At 42.2% G+C, this 21,346-nt stretch overlaps 1 protein-coding gene across 5 annotated transcripts in view; it reads right to left on the bottom strand.

The window, feature by feature from the left end:
• Cpeb1 (cytoplasmic polyadenylation element binding protein 1) overlaps window positions 1-21,346 on the bottom strand; it is a 103,765-nt gene that overhangs the window by 16,248 nt on the left and 66,171 nt on the right. For all 5 annotated transcript variants that reach the window (XM_032893326.1, XM_032893321.1, XM_032893323.1 and 2 more), the window contains exon 3: window positions 8,577-8,765. In XM_032893326.1, coding sequence (XP_032749217.1) covers window positions 8,577-8,765 — 189 coding nt within the window. The remainder of the gene's footprint in view (window positions 1-8,576; window positions 8,766-21,346) is intronic.

The following is a 21,346-nucleotide window of genomic DNA, read 5'->3' as shown; positions in this document are numbered from 1 at the left end:
TTGATTTTTGAACCACCAGAATGGGTGACATGTGTCTTTACCACTGAGATATCTCACCAGACTGTGGTCACTTTTTTTATTTCAGGATGTGTATTATCTATGGGGCTCAGGGAGCCAAACATATCCCCAGGAGTCAGTTTATTATTTTGCTTTTCAAGGAAAACAGTCTTTTACTCTAGACCTTTCAAAGTGATTTTCAAGTACTAACACTTAACTGCATGCTGGAACTACAGGTCTCAAAATGCTTAGATTCTAACACCCAGCACAAATAATCCTCGATAAACCTCTCAAGTAATCCTTGTTTTATCAAACTCGTGCCCAAAATAACTGAAATAATCCATGCTTCAGAGTTCATGCTTTAAAAGGGCAAGAGGTGAGCAGATTTTAGCTTGCTCTCTAGTGTTGCAAAGCATGTCAAAATATTACTGTTAAACACCTAGACCATTATACTCACATAGACTATTATACTCACTAGTTATTAAAATTATATCAACTCTCCCAGAGCAGTGGCTCTTAGCCTTCCTAATGCTGCAACCCTTTAAAATACAGTTCCTTATGCTGTGATGACCCCAACCATAAAATTATTTTCACTGTTACTTCATAACTGTAATTTTGCTGTTACAAATGTAAACATCTGCATATTCAGATGGTCTTAAGCAATCTGTGAAAGGGTCATTCAACCCCCAAAGGGACTGCAAACCACAGGTTGAGAACCACTGCCCTAAGAAGGTCCCTTCTTACATTTTACAAAACAAGCTTAAGATTGTCAACAATGAAGTGACAATCGAATCATGAAAGAGGGGCTGGAGGATGACTTGGCATTAAACGCACTTGCTATTCTTGCATGGGACCCAGACTCAGCTCCCAGTATCCATGTGGAGGCTACTACCATCTGTAGCTCCATTCCAGAAGATCTGACCTCTGTGGATACCAGGCATGCATGTAATGCATACACTTGCATGCAGGAAAAATACACACATGAAATATAGTAAATAAATCTAAAAAAATCACTACAGAGCCAACGATGATAAAACATTTTTGGTTCTGTATGGAGGACAACTAAATAACTACTGGACAGACGGCCGGAAGAGTTACTGAGGATGGCGGACAGGCTGGTCACAAAGCCCTGGGGATGTCCTACAGTATCTACCATCCAGGTGAGAGACACAACACTTAAAACTGGACTTCAGCATATTCTCCATTGAACTAAGGTACCCTGATGGATACTAGACCCACACTGGGCTATGATCATTTTCCCTTATGGAACATGGAATGATATTAGATGGTGACAACAAGAGAGGAGTTAAGGAGCTGGTCAGGTGCTACAAGTTAAAGAAAGAAGCATGACAAACAGTCAAGAACAGATGAAGAGAGTCTAAGGAATGGAGAAGTCAAGAACACGAATCCTTAAAAGTTCTAAGGACAATAAGGTCCAGGATATGGAACTCTAAGTGGCTAACTTAGAATATATTAAAGTTTAAACACTGGATAGGTTTACCCAGACAGACATTTGAGAGATCCATGGTTGACAGCTGAACTCAGGTTTAGACAAATGTCAGGCAGTGGTGGTGTATACTTTTAATCCATCACTCAGGAGGCAGAGCCAGGCAGATCTCTGAGTTTGAGGCCAGCCTGGTTTACAGAGTGAGTTCCAGGACAGCCAAGGCTATACAGAGAAACCCTGTCTTGAAAAACAAAAACCCAAACCAAACAAATGAAAAAGCTAAGTGTTGAAAAAATCTGAGATGGGGAAGTCTTTGCACATAGAAAGGGGTGGGGTGGGAAGGAATAATGCTGAGGCAGATGAGGCTGAGTAATCCAAGACCTCACTCAGTACAACAGCAACTAAAAAGCTTCAGATCCATTCTCCCTGAGGATTTATGAGCAGTTGACAGAGGAGTGACATTTTCTTCAGCAATGAAACCACTGGAAAACTAAGGTGCCTATCTATATTCTATAAACTATCCTAACAAAACCCTTTAGATCTCTGTGTCTATCTGTCCCAACCCCCCCCCCCCACACACACACCTTAAGATAATTCTTTGGGAGCTGTAGAAATAAGCCCCATGTGTCCACTATCCCCAAAGGCTAAGATGTCAGCAGATAACATCTCAAGTTTATAGCAGAGACTTCCTAGCTTTGCTATACTCTGTCTACCTGGCATTTCAATTAGTAGTTTGTTGTTTGTTTGTTTGTTGAGTCAGGGTCTTACCATGCATCACTTGCTGGCCTGGAATTGCCTATATGGACTAGGCTGGCCTCAAAGCAGCGATTTTCTCATCTCCCAAGTGCTGAGATAACAGCATATAATCACTAAACCAGGCTATCATCAGTGTATTTTTTTTCTTTTTTTCTTTTTTTTTTTTTGGAGCTGGGGACCGAACCCAGGGCCTTGCGCTTACTAGGCAAGTGCTCTACCACTGAGCTAAATCCCCAACCCCATCAGTGTATTTTTAAACTGCTTTATGACTTTTGTTACTATAAAAACTTCATCAAACTGTTACCACACTAGAATACAATATTTGGGGTAACATGAATTTGCATTCCCAAGCTACGGTCATTCATACTGGGCTCCAATATAAACTACCTCTATTTTCTTTTAGGTGAGACCTGTGTTTTAGCATATCACATAGCACAAAAACATATGCGAAAAAATTCTAAGAGAAAATTAACTAGATTAAAGGGGTCATACCTAGGGACACCAAGAACAAGAACGGGCTATAGGAACTATGCTTTTATCCAAAATGATTTTGTTTTGTAAGTGCATTGTAAATAGCCAAAACCAACATGGTAGCCAATACAGGCCACTTTACTCATCCATCCCAGTTTATTATATTCACTTGTATTGATACATGTTTTGCCAGCTACGAATTCTATTTATCTCAACTAACTTGCACACTATTGGTATCTTGGGAATCTTCAAATTACCTTGTCAACAACAGGAATTGTATCTATAGAAAGCTTCTACTGTGAGGCCTGGCATGATGGCATACTCCTTTAAGATCAATACTTGGAGGTGAAGCAGGTGGATCTCTGTGTGTTCCAGGACAGCCTGGTCCACAGCAAGCTCTAAACCAGTTAAAGCTACACAGTAAGATCCACCTTCCTCAAACATCAACAAAAGAGATCCTTGACCATAGCAACAAACCTATCTAAATAGAAAATGGCTTAACGACCTGCACTAGTTAATCCCACTTTCTCAAGAGATGGTCCATCATCTCTTTTAGTTCCTACTAATAGCAACTGTTCCATTTACTGAACACCAGACACAAAGCTCAGATAAGAATCTTTCCCTAAATTCTAGTATTAGCCTATCTTAACCAAGTTTCGAGGTTAGCGCTGTACAGCCCACAGCAAAGCACAGTCAGATTCTGTGAGTTGAAGATCCGCTGTCAGAGCGCATCAGTTACTGCTAAGGTATACATCATTACTGAGGCCGTGTGCTCGCCTATCTTCATGTCCTTGGCACATCTCCTTTTTGTTCAGATCTTTTATGATCATCAACCACAGATGAGAAATCTCACCTACCAGAAGTGCAGGAGACATAAAGGAAAAGTCTCAAAAGTTGGTGATGGCCATGGTAAGAACTCATTAAAATGTACCTTAGACACTGCTTGATGTCTGAACCAGAATCTGCATTTAACAAGATCCCTATGAGATTTGTATATAAATCTTTGAAAATTCCAGCCAAAAACCCCTAGGTTTATTACTTTAAGTTTCTAATTACTATACCCTTACTACACCCAAATATGGTTCATGTGAAATTATCTTAAAGATTGGAGCTTGTAAATAAAGCTCTTAGAGTACAACGAAGACTGACATTCAAGGACACAGGAAGCCAAGATGACTCTACGGGGCATTTCACAAAGAGTTTGATCTCAAAAAACACTGTGTAGGAGTAGGGGGAGAAGCAGAGAGGCAGAAACACAGCACTGAGAATAATAAAGACTATAAAAAGAATGACATGGAATATAATACTTTCGGGAAAGTGATGGCCAGAACTAGCTGCATCCTGTAAAAAGCTCACATTGAACAGAAACAAAGGAGCTAAGGCCTACTGCTTCAGGCAGATACTGCTTTAAAAAAAGCAAGACAATTGCTACAGAAGGCATTGCTAGAGATGGCTCAGTCATTAAAGGCTAAGGTCATTCACACACAAATAGACATTACTGTCTCACTGGGCACAGGACAAATTTGGAATATAAAAATAATAGTTTAGTAAGTGAATATATCTTAAGCTGCCCAAAGCTCATTACTATCTTATTATTTAGTAAGTCTAGGTAAGACTATTCACAGAGAATGTGCATACTCAAATACATACAGAGAAAATGCACAGCTGAAGAGGGATAAAATGAATGTCAACAACGGGAGAATGTCAATTAAGCTGGTTTGAGATCTCTTTCAGCTCACAGAATGAGCCAAATTTCTGGAAACTGTGACCCACAGTCAGATGCCCTCAAGTGACCTGACTGTCCCTTTAGAGCCCAACCCAGCAGAAGGTTCCAACTCATTAATGCCATTTCAGAGCACAAGAGACCAAATCAGCAGTAATTATTTTTAGACTGATTTTAAACTTTCTCTACTTTCACCCTTCTGTCTATGCCAGGTCTCTGGTTTTTCAGCTGAGTCATTGTTGGAATTTTCTGAAGCCTCCCTCTCCAAGAGTCTAAAGGTGCCCAGATCTGATGACAGCACTGGCGCTAGCAGCAGGGGCTGGGACTGGATGCCTTAATCACAAGATACACCTCTCAGCTCAAGCTCACAGTTGACATGGGACTAGGCCAGGACACGATCATCAAATACTTGTCATCTAGTAAGAGTAGTCACAGAGAAAATCTAGGAGCCATTGTTCCAACCATAGGCTACATTATTCCTAGTTGTATACCGGAATCCTTCATTCCTGTGTGTACCCTTAGTTCTGTGGCTGCTTGCTGAGTTTTGAAGCAAATCTGCAAGGTAACTTAGTTGGGCCCTGGAAGTCCATATTCCACATAGGAGACACCTAACCCTATTTTGAATGTTGGCTCATAAACAGTTTGGAAAAGGTTGGGAAAGCAGAGCAAAGGACGTGTGTATAACCCAGGCTGCTCTGCCCTGTGATCAGTGGGGAAGTCTGCAAATGAAAGGCACAGGGAACACTACATTCCACTGGTTAACAGGACAAAAACCAAAGTCAGTGTATAGGTGAATCTCATGAGACTTCTAAAGGGAATCAGAATAGAATAGACAAGACATGTCCTCTGGCATCCTCAGGCTGAGTATCTCACTTGCCCATTGGGCTTCTGTACAAAGTGGCCATTAAGAGTCTTTTTTTCCAGGTCCCTCAAAGTAGATTTGAAATGTCACTTTACTCTCCTGCTGAGTAATGCTGCATATAGAAGAGTCATAAGGGGAAGGCAGAAAGACAAATCCAGTGGGTGGTTAAGCTGATGGACTGAGACCGAGGGTGCAAACTGAATAGAACTGTCTGTCTGTCAAGTGCCCTCAATCTTAAAAGATTTCATCATGAGCAGAGCGTTCCAGGCTACTCAGCCCTTGTACTACATGAAGTAAGTCTGGTCTAACATATTAAAGCTCTGGTCACAGAAAGGGGGTTTAATATGAAGAATGGCAGTTCTAGAACAAAAGATACCAGGTTTAGAATGCTCAGACAGACAATAGTATGACACTTTGTGTGCTTTTGCAAGTTTTCCTCATCTGTACAAGCACTAAATCATGTGCTGTGCTCAGCATTAAAAAAATGATATATGTTGGTTGTATGTCACTCCACTCCCTATCACAGAGTACACATACTATTAAAGGACTTTTCCCTTGACAATCATGGTCATTTCTTTTTTTTAAAAAAACATTCTATTTCTTTCCTCTGGTGCCCATATATGCACATGTGTATAGGTAAACACGTTTTTGGGAGTTGGCGCTCTTCTGCCATGTGGGTCCTAGGGATCAAGCTCAGGTTGTTAGCCTTGGTGGCAAGTGCCTTTACCTGCTGAGCTAACTTACCAGCCCTAGAACTTCTTAATGGTGATGATTCCATCCTATTCATTGACATCATACCTTCAGTACCCAACAGTTTCGGGCAGATAGTGTTTAATGCCTACTTAGTGAATATTATAGTCAAGATCTTCAGTCAAGAGCCCTACTCTCCAACCTTGCCTAATGCAATGACAAATACTTAAAGGTGGTAGAAGACAGGTGTGGGTGGGGCTACAACTTACTGGGAAAAGTATCACCAACCAGAATCTAAGCAATAACAGGTTCCACACAGAGACAATAGGATACCAGGCTGCTTGCAAGTACAACTCACAGATTTTCTGAAGCTAATTGAACTATCTCCTCCCTTCCTCAAGAAACTGTGCGAATTGGTTTTCAGATGGAAAGGCAGTGTGGTCACTGGAATGTGGGCTGTGTGTTCCCGCATTACTGGCAAGAGTATACGATCTGGCACTGCAGCTGGCTGGTGGGAGGGCTCCATCCTACTCTAGGAGATGGCACCCTCACATGGGCTTTCCACGAAGGCACAGAGTTAGGAAAAGGAGCAGGCTATCACCACAGCTCCTGAAGGCAAACAGAATGGAGATGAGGAATGTGTGTGTGTTTTAACCCCCAGAAAGCAAGAGCTACTCATACTAACCTAGGCAGATCACTGCACTGGGGCCCGTCTCAGGTCTTTATGAATTCTGAAGTTCAGATTGCAGCCCTTCCCTGATCCACAAAATCATGTAATGTTTATTACTAAATGCTTGAGAAGGAAGGTGAAGAAAAACACCCCTCTTCAGACTAATGGCTGCAAGATCTGGTTCTTGAAGGTGGGAAGCTGATACAATAATGCCCAGACCTAACTTTTCTTTTTCCTTCCTTTCACGTCTGAGACAAGGTCCTGCTACATTGCCTGGGCTGGCCATACATTCCCAAGTAGACAACCACCTTACCATATAGCTGTTAGAACAGGCTTTCCAAGCCTCAAGATTTACACATCTAAATTTCCATGAGCCCAGTTACAGTTCAGAGGCTAACTCTGTAGCTAAGAGAAACAGGAGGAAAGAGGGCCACACCCCAACTGATGCCAGCACAGATCAGACACTGATGACCACACACAGGTGCTCATCTCCTGTGTGAGCTCTTCTTTTGCTCAGGTCCTGTAGGAGTAAAAACAGGACAAGACTTGTTTCAAAGAATACATAAAAGAAGTACTGTGGCCTCCAAAGCAAATGACATTGAAGAGTGACACATTTCCTGACCTAGGAAACAGAGTACTTACCACCCGCCCCCCAAAAGGCTGGAGTTAGATAAAAGGCAGATAGCATTCAAGGTAACTTTACCTTCAAGGGATCCTACCTACAAACCAATTAAAAACCAACCAAACAAACAAACAAAAAACCCTTCCTCTTCCCCAAAAGCATTTTACTAAAACAAAGGGGCATTAAAATGCCTAACAGACATTAGGAGTCCCAGACTCTGTGAAGCATTCTAAAGCAGCACCTGCACCACACAGGGTGGAGGCCAGAGAAACCAACACAGCAGTGCACTGCTGCCATGACTCCTGGTCCTAGACTGGGGAGGTATCTGAAAGGACAGCAGGCCCAGTGCCAACATCAGTAGCAAATGGACACACACACACACACACACACACACACACACACACACACACACACACACACACACACCAGTCCTCCATTGTCCCATAGGATCTGTAAATACTTTTTGTATTGTGACATAAAGTAAAATATATTGATTTTTGAGTAATACTATAGCATTTAAATTCACAGTTCTTCCTGGAAATTTTTACAATTTTTACCTGGCTAATCTTCCCCCAAATACCACAAGAAGGGAATAAACAGGGAATAAAATGGGAAGGTCTGAGGAGAAGCAGTTCAAAGATTTGTCAATAACTTCTGTAATTTGTTCCCATTAATCCTCTATCAAGCAGACAAGAGATCCTAAAGGGGAGTGGCCTCTCATCCATTAGTTACCTTCAACAAACAGAAAGCCTCCTCTCTGTGTCTGGGAGTTACCCCATGTATCCTCCTCTCCAGCCAGTCCCTTTCCAGGATTGCCGCTCTTAACCTAATGTTAAGGCAGTCCCAATATTCAAATAAAATTGCTCAGTTAATCTTCTCTTGCTATGACTCAGGGCTACCTAACCTTAGCATACAGCACTCTAGTTTTAAAACCACTAAACAGAATCTGGTCACCCAGTAATCAGTTCCTTAACTCCCCTCCCCCACCTAAAAGTGTTTTGCTTCATCATCTCCAAGACAGGCCTGGGCACCAGAGGCTTAGATGGATCATATCTGCATAAGGTTGGAACCTTGGGGACCCTTGTCAGGAGTACCTCAGGTGTAGACTAAGAACTCCAGGGAATTTGTCAGGGCAAATAGAAAAGCCGCATCTGCCTTGACCAGCAGCCTGTCTGTCGTGCAACACTCACAGCTACCATTGCCTGCAAAACAGCTCTGTGTTGTGTGTATAGAGGGAGTGATGCAAAGGGGAGCAGAACAACTGTTGCTTTGGTATCTTAGCTCACCGCCCCATTCGGCCCCCTCCCCTAGCCAGACACCACATTCTCTTGCACTCACCTGACTGTGTGTTGCTCTGGGCTGAGGAGTCTGAGTCCTGGGTGCTCCAGGGTCGGTCCCAGCCAGTCAGACTGAGTGACTGCAGGCCAAGGCACAAACCGTTTGCATCTGGGAGGCCGCGGGGAGATTCTTGCGCAGAGGTGGGGAAAAGCATCCTGCTTGTAACTGCTTCTTCAGAGTCCTGGAAGTCTGTTTTGGGAAGGAGAACAGCAAAACAAACCCCTAGAGTTAAGGGTTGTTTTTCTCAATACTATCAACAATAAATACCACCAATATTAGTTTCCTAAGGTTCTGGGGCAAGACATCCAAGCTGGCTATATGCTGCAGCTGCTGCCTCTGTACTTTTGGCAGCGTTCAAGCAAGAATAGTTGCCATAGAGCCCCCTCCCCACACACACCCCTATCCCGTCTGCATTAGACTAGGTAGCATGTGATCAGGCTGCTGATGCTTCCCGCTGCCAGTGACATCAGCTGGCTGAGCCTAGCAATAGAGAACCGCATCATCTCTCACAGCACGGGGGAGGAGCAGGAGGGGAGGAGCAGGAGGGGAGGGACGGCTGGGAGGAGACTTGCCTCCAAGGGAAAGATAGCACAAGAGCTACTTGGAATAGTCCGATGCAGTATGGTTAAGTCAGGGTTGTGAGACAGTGCTGTCCCTCCAGTCTCGGCAATGGTGGCCAGTCTGCTGACAGCAAAGCCAAAAGTAAAGCAATGTGGATTGCTTGCTTGTACTGCTCTGTACTCCTGCTGCTCCCTCCCTCTCCTTTTTCCACTTCAAACCCCTAAACGCACTGGTCATGGACTTTCTCCAGCTGTAGGCTCAAGCCCTGGCTTTGTAGCCCAGTGAGAAGCGTCACAATGCTGCTAACAAAAATAAGTGAAAAAATAGGATCTCTGTGCTCCAGGTGGTCTCTGAGAAGTACCTTGACACAGCATTGTTTACCACTGAGGAATGGGATAACCATCAGAAAAACACTGTATATTTGGACCCTTGGGAACAACACCTGGTGCTCTGGGATTGTCTGGAGCTGCTTATCACAGAGAAGAGGGACAGCTCTGTGTGTGTGTGTGTGTGTGTGTGTGTGTGTGTGTGTGTGTGTGTGTGTGTGTGTGTGTGTGTGTGTGTGTGTGTGTGTGTGTTTGTGAGGCTGTTCCAGGTACAATTCACAGGGCCTGGCCCACAGCTTATGTATCAGAGGAGATATGGATAAGATCCATTTTACCCAGGCTCCCTTATACACCACAGGATATATTAGCCACGGACAGACACAAAGGCCCAGCTCTTCTTTTCCCTCATGTAACTAAAGGACATCTTGCACAGATGTAAGACCTACTCCCAAAGTAGCATCTGAAAAACCACACGAAGAGAAACAATCTCAGAAACATCAGTCTACGGAGTCTCTTTCCTTTGGAGGACTTTTTTAAGCTGTGCCGCTGCATCATCCATCTACATTATTCCTGTCTGGCTGTAGATACCCCGCTTGCTCTCTGTCTCTGTGTATCAAACGAGGTATTCTTATCACTGTACAGGCTGAGGAAGAACACTCCCATATTAGAGATGTCCCTGCCCCAAATTCTGCTCTTTTGCTCCCCTACATCCACCCTTCCTCTAAGCTAAGGCTATATACTATTAAATTAACTTCATGTCCTAAATACAATTTTTTTTCCTTTTATGCATCCACATCTAGGTCAGCAGAATGGCTCAATGGATAAAAGCATTTGCCACCAAACCTCATGGCCCAAGTTCAATTTCCAAGACCCACAAGGTGGAAGGAGAGAACTGATCATGCAGTTGTCCTCTGATCTCCACACATGTGCCTTGATATGGACATATATGAACACGCACACACTCAGGCATGCAATAAAGGAACAAACTGACTTCAAAAAAGGTTGGGTTTATTTTGGAGATACAAAGATGGTCAAATATGGGTAATTCAGTGAATGTTATAAATTACGTAAATGTACTCAAAGACACTAGAAATATCCATTGATAATTGGATCATAGAAAAGGCATCTGACAATATCCAACATTCCTTCATGACAGCAGTCTTAAAGAAACTCAGAGTAGAAAGAACATAGTTCAGCATAATAAAGACAAAATATGACAAACAGACAATATTATGTTAAACGGGGGAGGTTAAGCCTGTGTGCTGAAATCAGGAACGAGGAAAGGATGCTCACCCCTCTTTACCCTCAATTCAGTGAAGTGCTAGCTCAAGCAGTACGACAAAGAAGTAAAGGACACAAGTAAAACAGAAGTCAGAACAGCACTGCCTGCAGACGTCAGGGTCCCTCTATGAGACCCTAAAGACTCCACCAGAAAACCCTTACAACTGACAAATGCAGGCAGCAAAGCGGCATGATACAAAATTAAGACAAAACTATTAGCCTTCCAAGGTACCAATGACAAAATAAAAAGGGAAATAATATAATTCACAATAACCTTTAAAAATAACTGGGGCTGAAGAGATGGCTGCCCTTCCGGAGGACTCAGGTTCAATTCCCAACACCCACATGGCAGCTCACAATTGTCTGAAACCCGCACACCAAAGGACATAAAACAAAATTAAATAAATTATTTTAAAATATACATTATATTATATGCTATATACTAATATAAAATAAATTATATGTAAGTATAAATTATACCATATTACATGTTTTATTATGCTATATCAGTATATCTATCCCATTCCCCCTCCCCCTGCTTCTATGAGAGTGCTCTTCTGCCCACCCAACTCCCTCCCTCCTGCCTCCCTGCCCTGGTACTTCCCCACACTGGGGCATCAAGCCTTCCCAAGACCAAGGTCCACTGATGCCTGACAAGGCCATCCTCTGTTACATATATGGCTGGAGCCATGGGTCCCTTTCATGTGTACTCTTTGGTTGGTGGTTTAGTCCCTGGGAGCTCAGGGTGGGGGTGGGGTGGTCTGGTTGTTTGATATTGTTCTTCCTATGGGGTTGCAAACCCCTTCAGCTCCTTCAGTTCTTTCTCTAACTCCTCTACTGGGGACCCAGTTCTCAGTCCAGTGAATGGCTGCAAGTGTCCCCCTCTGTATTTGTCAGGCTCTGGCAGAGCCTTCTCAGGAAACAGCTATATCAGGCTCCTGTCAGCCTGCACTTCTTGGCGTCTGCAATAGTGACTGGGTTTGGTGACTGTACACGGGATGGATCCCCAGGTAGAGTGGTCTCTGGATGGTCTTTTTTTAAAGTCTCTGCTCTATACTTTGTCTCCATATTTCCTTCTGTGAGTATTTTGTTGCCCCTTCTAAAATGGACTGAAGCAGCCACACTTTGGTCTTCCTTCTTCTTGAGCTCCATGAGGTCTCTGAATTGTATCTTGGGTGTTCCAAGCTATTGGGCTAATATCCACTTATCAGTGAGTACATACCATATGTGTGTTCTTTTGTGATTGGGTTACCTCACTCAGGATATTTTCTAGTTCCATCCATTTGCCTAAGAGTTTCATGAAGTCATTGTTTTTGATAGCTGAGTAGTACTTCATTGTGTAGATGTGCCACATTTTCTGTATTCATTCCTCTATTAAAGGACATCTGGGTTTTTTTCCAGTCCCTATTATAAATAAGGCTGCTATAAACATTAAGGAGCATATGTCCATGTTATATGTTGTAGCATCTTTTGGGTGTATGCCCAGGAGTGGTATTGCTGGGTCCTCAGGTAGTACAATGTCTGATTTTCTAAGGAACCACCAGACTGATTTCCAGAGTGGTTGTACCAGCTTGCAATCCCACCACCAATGGAGGAGTGTTCCTCTTTCTCCACATCCTCGCTAGCATCTTAGCCATGCTGACTGGTGTTAGGTGGAATCTCAGGGTTGTTCTGATTTGCATTTCCATTATGACTAAGGATGCTGAACATTTCTTCAGGTGCTTCAGGGCCATTCAATATTCCTCAGTTGAGAATTCTTTGTTTAGTTCTGTACCCCATTTTTTAACAGGGTTATTTGATTCTCTTGAGTTCTTTGTATATATCGGATATTAGTCCTCTATTTGATGTATGATTGGTAAAGATCTTTTCTCAATCTGTTGGTTGCTGTTTTGTCCTAATGATAGTGTCCTTTGCCTTACAGAAGCTTTGCAGTTTTATGAGGTCCCATTTGTCTATTGTTGATTTTAGAGCATAAGCCATTGGTATTCTGTTCAGGAATTTTTCCCCTGTGCCTATGTGTTTGAGGCTCTTCCCCACTTTTCTTCTATTAGTTTGAGTATATCTGGTTTGATGTGGAGGTCCTTGATCTCCTTGGACTTGAGCTTTGTGCAGGGAGATAAAGAATGGATCGATTTGTATTCTTCACTACGATGACTGCCAACTGAATCAGCACCATTTGTTGAAAATGCTGTCTTTTTTCCACTTGATGGTTTTAGCTCCTTTGTCAAAGATCAAACAAGTCAGTAGCCTTCCTCTACTCAAAGGATAAACATGGTGAGAAAGAAATTAGGGAACAACACTTTCACAATAGTCACAAGTATAAAAATACCTCAGTGTGACTAACCAAACAAGTGAAAGAGCTGTATGACAAGAACTTCAAGTCTCTATAAGAAAGAAATTAAAGATCTCAGGAGACAGAAAGATCTCCCATGCTCATGGATTGGCAGGATTAATATAGTAAAAATAGCCATCTTGCCAAAAGCAATCTACAGATTCAATGCAATCCCCATCAAAATCCCAACTCAATTCTTTACGGAATTAGAAAGAGCAATTTGCAAATTCTTTTGGAATAACAAAAAACCCAGGACAGGGAAAACTATTCTCAACAATAAAAGAACTTCTGCAGGCAATCACTACTCCTGACCTCAAGTTGTATTAGAGTGATAGTGATAAAAAAAAAAATGCATGGTATTGATACAGAGTCAATGGAATAGAATTAAAGACCCAGAAATGAACCCACACACATATAGTCACTTGATCTTTGACCAAGGAGCTATAGTGCTACTCTTAACCTGGATCAGAGAATCCTCTGTAGTACACAGCAGTTAATGCAAAGACTCATAGTGGGCCCAACTGATGAACCCTAAATGTGACATCTTCTTCAATACCCCCTTACTTAAGGCTCAAGAACATCAAAAAAATCTAAGTCAGGGGATGGGGAGGATGTGACAGAACTGCTGACTAATGAACTCACTCCAATTATATCTCACTGCACACCATCAAGCCAACAAGACCAGTTACTATTCCAGCTGGCAACACTAACTGGACCCAGCGATTTTCAGGGAGGGAGAAAACGCAAAGACATCAAAGTGCGAAGGGGATGTGTTGGAGCATGTCCTGGAGAATTAAAGGAGGGGGAGTTTGCCATGGATATGTATATACATGTCTAAAATTGTCAACTAAAAGAAAAGAACTTAAAGAAACACCCCCTTGCCCTCACAGGTGTTGGAGAAATAGGAATGATGTAAGAGCAGAGCTGAGCAGAATAGAGTGGTGCAGTGCAGTGTGTGCACTCTGGGGAGACACAGAACTGGTGACAAGACATGTGTGAGACAGACTATGGAAGACAGTAAATCATGTCATTATCCAGTAGTGTCAAAGGTTGGTATGCAACATCCTGGAACTTAAGCAGATGCATGCTCAGCCCCAAACAAACTGCCTGGCTGTGGGATCACTCTAGCTCTGGCCTGAATGAGAACAGTCTACTTTCTGGATTAGACTTCCTTAGAGGACAACCATATCCTGTGATAGCACAGAGGGCCATATGTGGATCATTGGTCCTGATGTGGCCCGGGTCCAGGTTGATGTCCAAGGACTGTGTTATCACCTAATGACATGTAGATGGTCATGGCCCATGCCATGGCCTGAATCCATGTTAATGTCCATGGACCATGTTGCCTCCAGGGACCATACTCTGCCACCAGGGCCTGCTCTGCCACCTGACACTGTGGTGGTGTTTGAGTCTGGGATGTCACAAAGGCCTGTGTCTGGGTCCTGCTACAGGTGGGGTCTGAGTTGATATCCATGGCCTGGTGGTACCATCAAAAGCCAAGCAGAGGTCCTTGGCCTGTGCTGTTACCTGAAGTCCTGTTGTTGCTTGTGGGTTGTGCAGCCACTGGGAACTATACTAATCTGAGTGACCTGCATTGTCACCTAAGGCCATGTGCCTGATCCATGCTGCCATAGAGGGCAATGTCTGGGTCCGTGGTCTTACTACAGCGAATTCTGTGTTGATGTCCATGGCCCATGCTACCTACTACAGAAAGCCAAAGGGATGGCTATGGTCTGTACTGTGGCTGGAATCCATGTCGATATCCTTGATCCCAGCTGCATTTGAGGGCCTTGTCTGGGTCCATAGCCTTACTGCAACTGGGAGCCCCGCTCCTGGTCTATGCTGATGGCATGAAACATGTAGAAGAAGCCCATGATCCATGCTCCCTTAAACCTTAATGAGCAAATAAGCAACTGTGGAAATAGTATCGATGACTATAGACACACAGTGGAGAAGGGGATGTCAAAGACTTCTGTGACCTCAACCCACCCTCCAAACAGCTTACACAAGTCTTCAAAGAGAACTCTGGCTCTCAACAATAGAGGGCTTCTAGCAGGGGTGCAGGAGGGGAAGGACTCAGCTCTGTTTAAGAATTAGGCCACTTAGGGGTTGGGGATTTGGCTCAGTGGTAGAGCTGCCTAGGAAGCTTAAGGCCCTGGGTTCGGTCCCCAGCTCCGAAAAAAAAGAATTAAAAAAAAAAAAAAAAAAAAAAATTAGGCCACTTAGGAGTTTGACCACATTCCAGTAAGTATACAGATAACATGAATTAAGACTTTTTTTTGTTGTGTGCATGAGTATGTGTGTGTGTGTGTGTGTGTGTGTGTGTGTGTGTGTGTGTGTGTGTGTGTGTGTAACAAGAGTAAGTGGATGGACTGGGAAGCAAATGTGATAGGAGTGTATGTGAAAAATCAATAAATCAATAAAAAATAATCAATAAAATCAATGAAAATATTACGTTGGAAAAGAAAAGAACTTCAAAACAAAATAAATCAGGCATGGTGATTTAATCCTTTAATCCCAGCAGGAGGCAGAGACAAACAGGAGGCTAGACTGGTCTACATAGTGAGTTCCAGGACAGGCAGGGGTACTTAGACCCTGTCTCATACACAAACAACAAAACACAAACAACAAAACACAAACAACAAAAAAAGACCCCAAAATAAATAAAATATAATCAACCTTTAGAAACAATCCATATTTAGGGGTTGGGGATTTAGCTCAAGTGGTGAGCACTTGCCTAGACAACGCAAAGCCCCGGGTTCGGGCCCCAGCTCCGGAAAAAAAAAAAAAAAAAAAAAAAAAAAGGAGAAACAATCCATATTTAAATACCTATTTTTGCCTCTGTTTCTCTCTACTCTAACTAAAAGGTATCTATTGTCCAAAAGTAGCTATTTTCCTTCTATGTCCAAAATGAGAATATGTATATATGGATACTTTATCCAGATAAATCCAGAGAAATATAACCATTAGTTATGCTCTTGCTATTCATTATATCAGTAATATCAGCAAATCTATACTAACTCTCAGGATCCACTTGAAACCTACAGAACTGAACTTCAATAAGATTCCCGATTGCTATCTATGCACATAAAATGTGGGCAGTACTAATCAATACCTTCCTACCCCAAAGACTTCAGCCATAAGCAACAGTTCCTAATGGCTGTGTGAAGCCACAGCCTGGAGAGTTATATGTGGCATAATTTTAACCCCATCTCTAGTGGTCTTTTACACAGATATTCATTAACCCAGTGTTTCTTCGACACAAAGGCTTTTTACCACCACTAAAGAATTCTTTAACTAGATTTAAAAACTGAAAGACCAGGCATGATGATGTGTACCCTAAATTCTAGCACTTTGGAGGCAGAAGTAGGTGGATTTCTGAGTTCAAGGCCATCTGGTTTATAGAGCAAGCTCCGGCACAGCCAGGGCTACACTGAGAAACCCTGTCTTGAAAAGTCTCAAAAAAAGAGGCCATAACCATTAACGTTGGTACAGAGAGCTGTCAGAAATCAAGCAGCTTTGACAGACTGACAGATACTGCCTGCTCATCAAGTGTACCACCATGAGACCTCATTACAATACTCTTTCACAATGTTTATCTGTGAAGGGTCAAGAACAGCTATCCACTCAGGTATTTTAATAATACTAAGACAGTAATCTAGTGCAGTGTAATAGTGACCATATTATTGCTGGTTACCCACATCAGGGCATTTAAAAGAGAAAGGGGGTTATTAGTACTACTAGGGCTATGACTTTCAAAATGATCTGTGTGAGGCAAACTGACAGGCATGATCACTCTTCTTTTGATTTACTTAGAAGCCTCTTTTCCAGCTGCTTCCCTGATCCTGCCTCCGTAAATGTACCCATTCTGCTACAAGTCTTTATCTCATACTAACAGGTAGCACAGGCTACCACATAAAGTATCAAAAGGCCGGATGAGCAAAAATTAATTATAATAAAAAAGATCAATTGTCTTTCAAACTTATATTTGAAGTCACACAGGAATTTGGACTTTTTTTTAAATCAGGGAAGATTATGTTCATAATCTATGGACATAATCTTGACATAATCTATGTCAAGAACTACCTAAGTACTGAAAAGATACTAAATAAACACTAGTGGCCTAGCAGACCTAAGGGTTTTTTTTTTACTCTAGTAATTTTTTGAATAATCATGTCCAATGCTTTCTCCTAAAGTTTCTTTATAAACAAAACTGCTCCCAATAGGTGTTTAAAACCTATATAAAGCTTCCAATTAAGCTTAAGACAACTCAACTTTAAAAAAATTGTTTCCCTTTTAAAATATCCTCTTTCCAGGGGCTAGTAAAATGGCTCAGAGGTTAAGAACACTTACTACTTTTGCAGAGGACATGGATTCAGTTCCAAGCTCCCACATAGTAGCTCACAACCATCTGCCTCTTCTGATGTGATACCTCTTCTGACCACCTCAGATACTGCGTTTATTCATGTGGTGCTCTCCCCGCCCCCTCCCTCCCTCCCCCCCCACACTTTTAAAAAATGTTAACTTTTCTATAGTTCTCCTCCCAAATGCCAGAATAGTCAAGCAAATTCAGAAAATAAACTCAAAATTGGATATAGTCTGATTATGGTTCCAATGTGTCCCCCAGAAATTCATGTGTTAAAAATATAATCCCCAAATTCCTATCTTTGAGATAGTGGGCCTCTGAGCAGTGATTAGAGTTAGAAGATGTCAACAGGCTCCCTAGATGAACTAGGTAAGAATACTTGAGCTAGTTCATGCTTGGCACCCTCTGTTAATACTACAGCACAGTAGAAAGTTCTCTATCAGGTACTGCAGATGTTTGCACTAACCTCAGATTTCTCCTCTTCAAGACTGTAAGCTAAACAGACTTTTAAAATCACGTTTATCTGTGTGGAGGGCGCAGATGTGCTTGCATGCGTGTGGTCACAGGCCAGCTTTGGTGGTCGGCTCCCTTGCTCCTCCATGGGGGTCCTAGGGATCAAACTCACCAGCACTGGCAGCACAGTTTTACCCACTGAACCATCTCAACAGCTCAACTTCTATTCTTCATTTTTTTCACCTGTATTTTTATTTTGTGTGTTACAGATATTTTGCCTACATGCACACCTGTACATCACATGCTTGCCATGCCAGCAGAAACCAGATTAGTGGATCAGATCCCCTAGGATCGGAGTTATAGATAGTTGTGAGATGCCATGTGGGTACTGGGAATTGAACTTGGGTCCTCTGGAAGAGTAGCCAATGTTCTTAACTACTTGCCTATCTCTCTAGCCCCAATTTCTATTCTTGATAATAAAAATTACTCAGCTTCAGATCTTTAAGTCATAGTAACAAAAGATATAGAAAGACTTTTCTAAAATAGAACATTTCTTCACAGGTACAAACCATGGACAGACTGATTCCAGGGTTCCTAGTGTCACAGTAGCAACTCTGATGTTTTCTAGTCTCAATAGTAAGAGCCTGTCTACCTCTGATGGTATTCCTCTGCTACACTGCTGAGTCCTCCATAAGTGACACTGTTAGGTGTCTGGCAAGCAAGAGGAAAGACAACAATGCCATAATGCCTTGGGCCCTTCTTTTTGACATCATTAAGACTGAATGTTACAAAGGTCTCTCCTTTCACAGTTAAAGGAGAAAAGCCCTTAGGTACTAAAACAAATGGACACAAGACAGAATGAAAAAAAAATGATGTACCCAGATTATTGAATAGAATCTACACAACTATAAGAATTCTGTATGTTGGTGAACAAGGTTGGTAAAGGAACATGGCAACTACAGCTAATGTGTGTTAAATGGACCATTGTATTTTTCATTATTACAAATACTGCAACAAGGAAAAACAAAAATCTGTCCTCCTTTGTTCTTTCTAAACAGTATAGGAACCACACGTGAGCTCTTTTTAATACATATCTACTCTATTCACAAATTTCAGTACCCAAAGTAACAAAGATAGGACACTGAGTCATTTGTCCGCACAAATGATTTCACAGTCAATTGAGACTGTTGCCATCAATGACTTATGTGGATTCTTAACAGTCTTGAAATGGTCCTACTATGTATCACAGAATAACAAAACTCTAATGCCAGAAATGAGTTACCTCTTTTGGAGTTGTTGACCAGTAAGGTCCTACAGACTCTCAAACATTACATATAGGCTCTTGCTAATGCTCTTGGATTATCCTTCAGACCTTGACAGTAAAACACCACATACTTGGGTCATAGAATACAGAGAAATCAAGCAGGTACTTACCTGAAAGCTTCATCTATACTGGCTAGCTTTCATAGTGCTGGAAGCTTCTATGCATGTTACCAGAGTTAAAAAGCAATTGCCAATCTTACAGAATGAAAAAGATGTGGATCATGTGAGATACAACAATGACCTGCCTGACAAGCCATGCTCACTAGTGCATCAGTGTTACAAATGTCATGGAAGTAACCAATTACTTTGTGATTGAAGTCCCACTCCACAAGTTGAAGCCCATACTCAACACTGTTGAAGAGGCCAAGAATCTGTGGTTAGACAGGTCACAGACCACAAGGGGGAAAACTACTCCTATCATTCTGCTAAATGGACACAGTATTAAACTCTAATGACTTGTCATTATACCCATAGATTATTGCATCTGTCAACCTTCATCAGAGAAGCTTTTCTGTGCAGTATATGATGATTAATGTAGAGATAGTCAACTGATCAGTGTATAGAGAAAAGAGATTGAAGAATGCGAAATCTTAAGACATCTATACCACACAATCCTTCCCATCACTCAAGGATCCTTGTGGTTAAGAGGCAAAGGTAACTATAACTGTTTTCTGGATACAGCAGGGCAATTGACCCTAAGAATTCAGAGCAGTTGAGAAAGCATGTACAAGACCTCACAAGCTAAGGCCAGACAAAATCCCAGTGAGGACAGGTGAGGTGGACATGAAATCCCACTGCTGGCAGAGGGGTTATTGGCCACTGACAGCTGCTAGGAGATGGAGTGTTAGGGTGAATACCCTTGAGTAGTGCACATATACAAGAGCAGATGGGCAGCAGAAAGAGTTACTAGATAGTTCTAAAGGTGGGTGGTTGGGTAGCAGGGGGAAGGAAGATAGATATGGAAGGACTGAAAGGGTATGACCAAAGTACATTGTGTAAAATTTCTCTAAGAATTAGTAAAAATACTTTAAAAGTTTTACAAGCCAATATAGTTGTATTTCTGACTACTTTTTTTTGGCTCTTTTTAAACTGGATCTAGCTGTGTCAACCTAGGCTAGCTTAAGGTTCACAATGTTCTTCCTGATATAGTTCCTCAAGTTCTGAGGCTACAGATGTATGTCACAGAGATGGGCCTAAAGTTTGCATTTATAACAAACTCTCAGCTGTTAGTGCTTCTGGTCTGCTAATGACAACCTGAGTAGTGAATAGTAACTCCACTCTAAATTTGATTTGCAGAACAGTGAGGTGCTCAGCGAGGTGGACTTGCTTTCCACGTCTATCCCAGACCCTTACTTGCTAGTATCTCATCCTACCCTTCCTTTCGCACTACTTTCTTCATGGTGGTCATTATCAAGTTTAGATAATGTTTAGATTTTACATTTTTATTCCATTTTAGTAAAGCTCAAAAAGAAGTGAACTTATACATTATACGGTCTAGGGTAAAATATAACATGGGTGTGTGTTTATGCCACAACACATGTAGAAATATGAGAACAACCTCAAGAATTAGCTCTCAGGGTTGGGGATTTGGCTCAGTGGTAGAGCGCTTGCCTAGCAAGCGCAAGGCCCTGGGTTCGGTCCCCAGCTCCGAAAAAAAAGAAAAAAGTTTAAGAATTAGCTCTCACCTACTTTGTTTGAGATAGGGTCTCTCATGCCCATGATACATCTGCCAGGCTAACTGACCTGCTTGTTTCTGCTGATCCAAAGACATTTGCCTACCATCTCCTGAAGGGACATACTAAGGTTGATTTTATGTGGGTTCTGTGGATTTAAATGAACTAAGGTTGTCAGACTTGCATAGCAAGCATGTTATCCAGTGAGCCATCTTTTCAGCCCTTGATTTTTTTCATCCTTGATCCTCAATTCATCAACCTGTGCCCTGATGCCAACAAAGCCACCTTTCTCTTTTCCCTGAGATATGCTATTTCTGTGTAGCCCTGGCAGTACTGGAATAATCTCTGTAGACCAGGCTGGCCTCAAACTCTGAGATCAAATTGCCTCTGCCTACCAGAGGATTAAGGTGATAGGATTAAAGGTGTGCACCACCACTGCCCAGCTCTACCTTCTT

This window comes from Rattus rattus, chromosome 2 (assembly GCF_011064425.1).
Source record: "Rattus rattus isolate New Zealand chromosome 2, Rrattus_CSIRO_v1, whole genome shotgun sequence".
NCBI lineage: Eukaryota > Metazoa > Chordata > Mammalia > Rodentia > Muridae > Rattus > Rattus rattus.
Note: the sequence above shows the minus strand (reverse complement) of the source record. Positions and strands in the feature narration are given on the sequence as shown.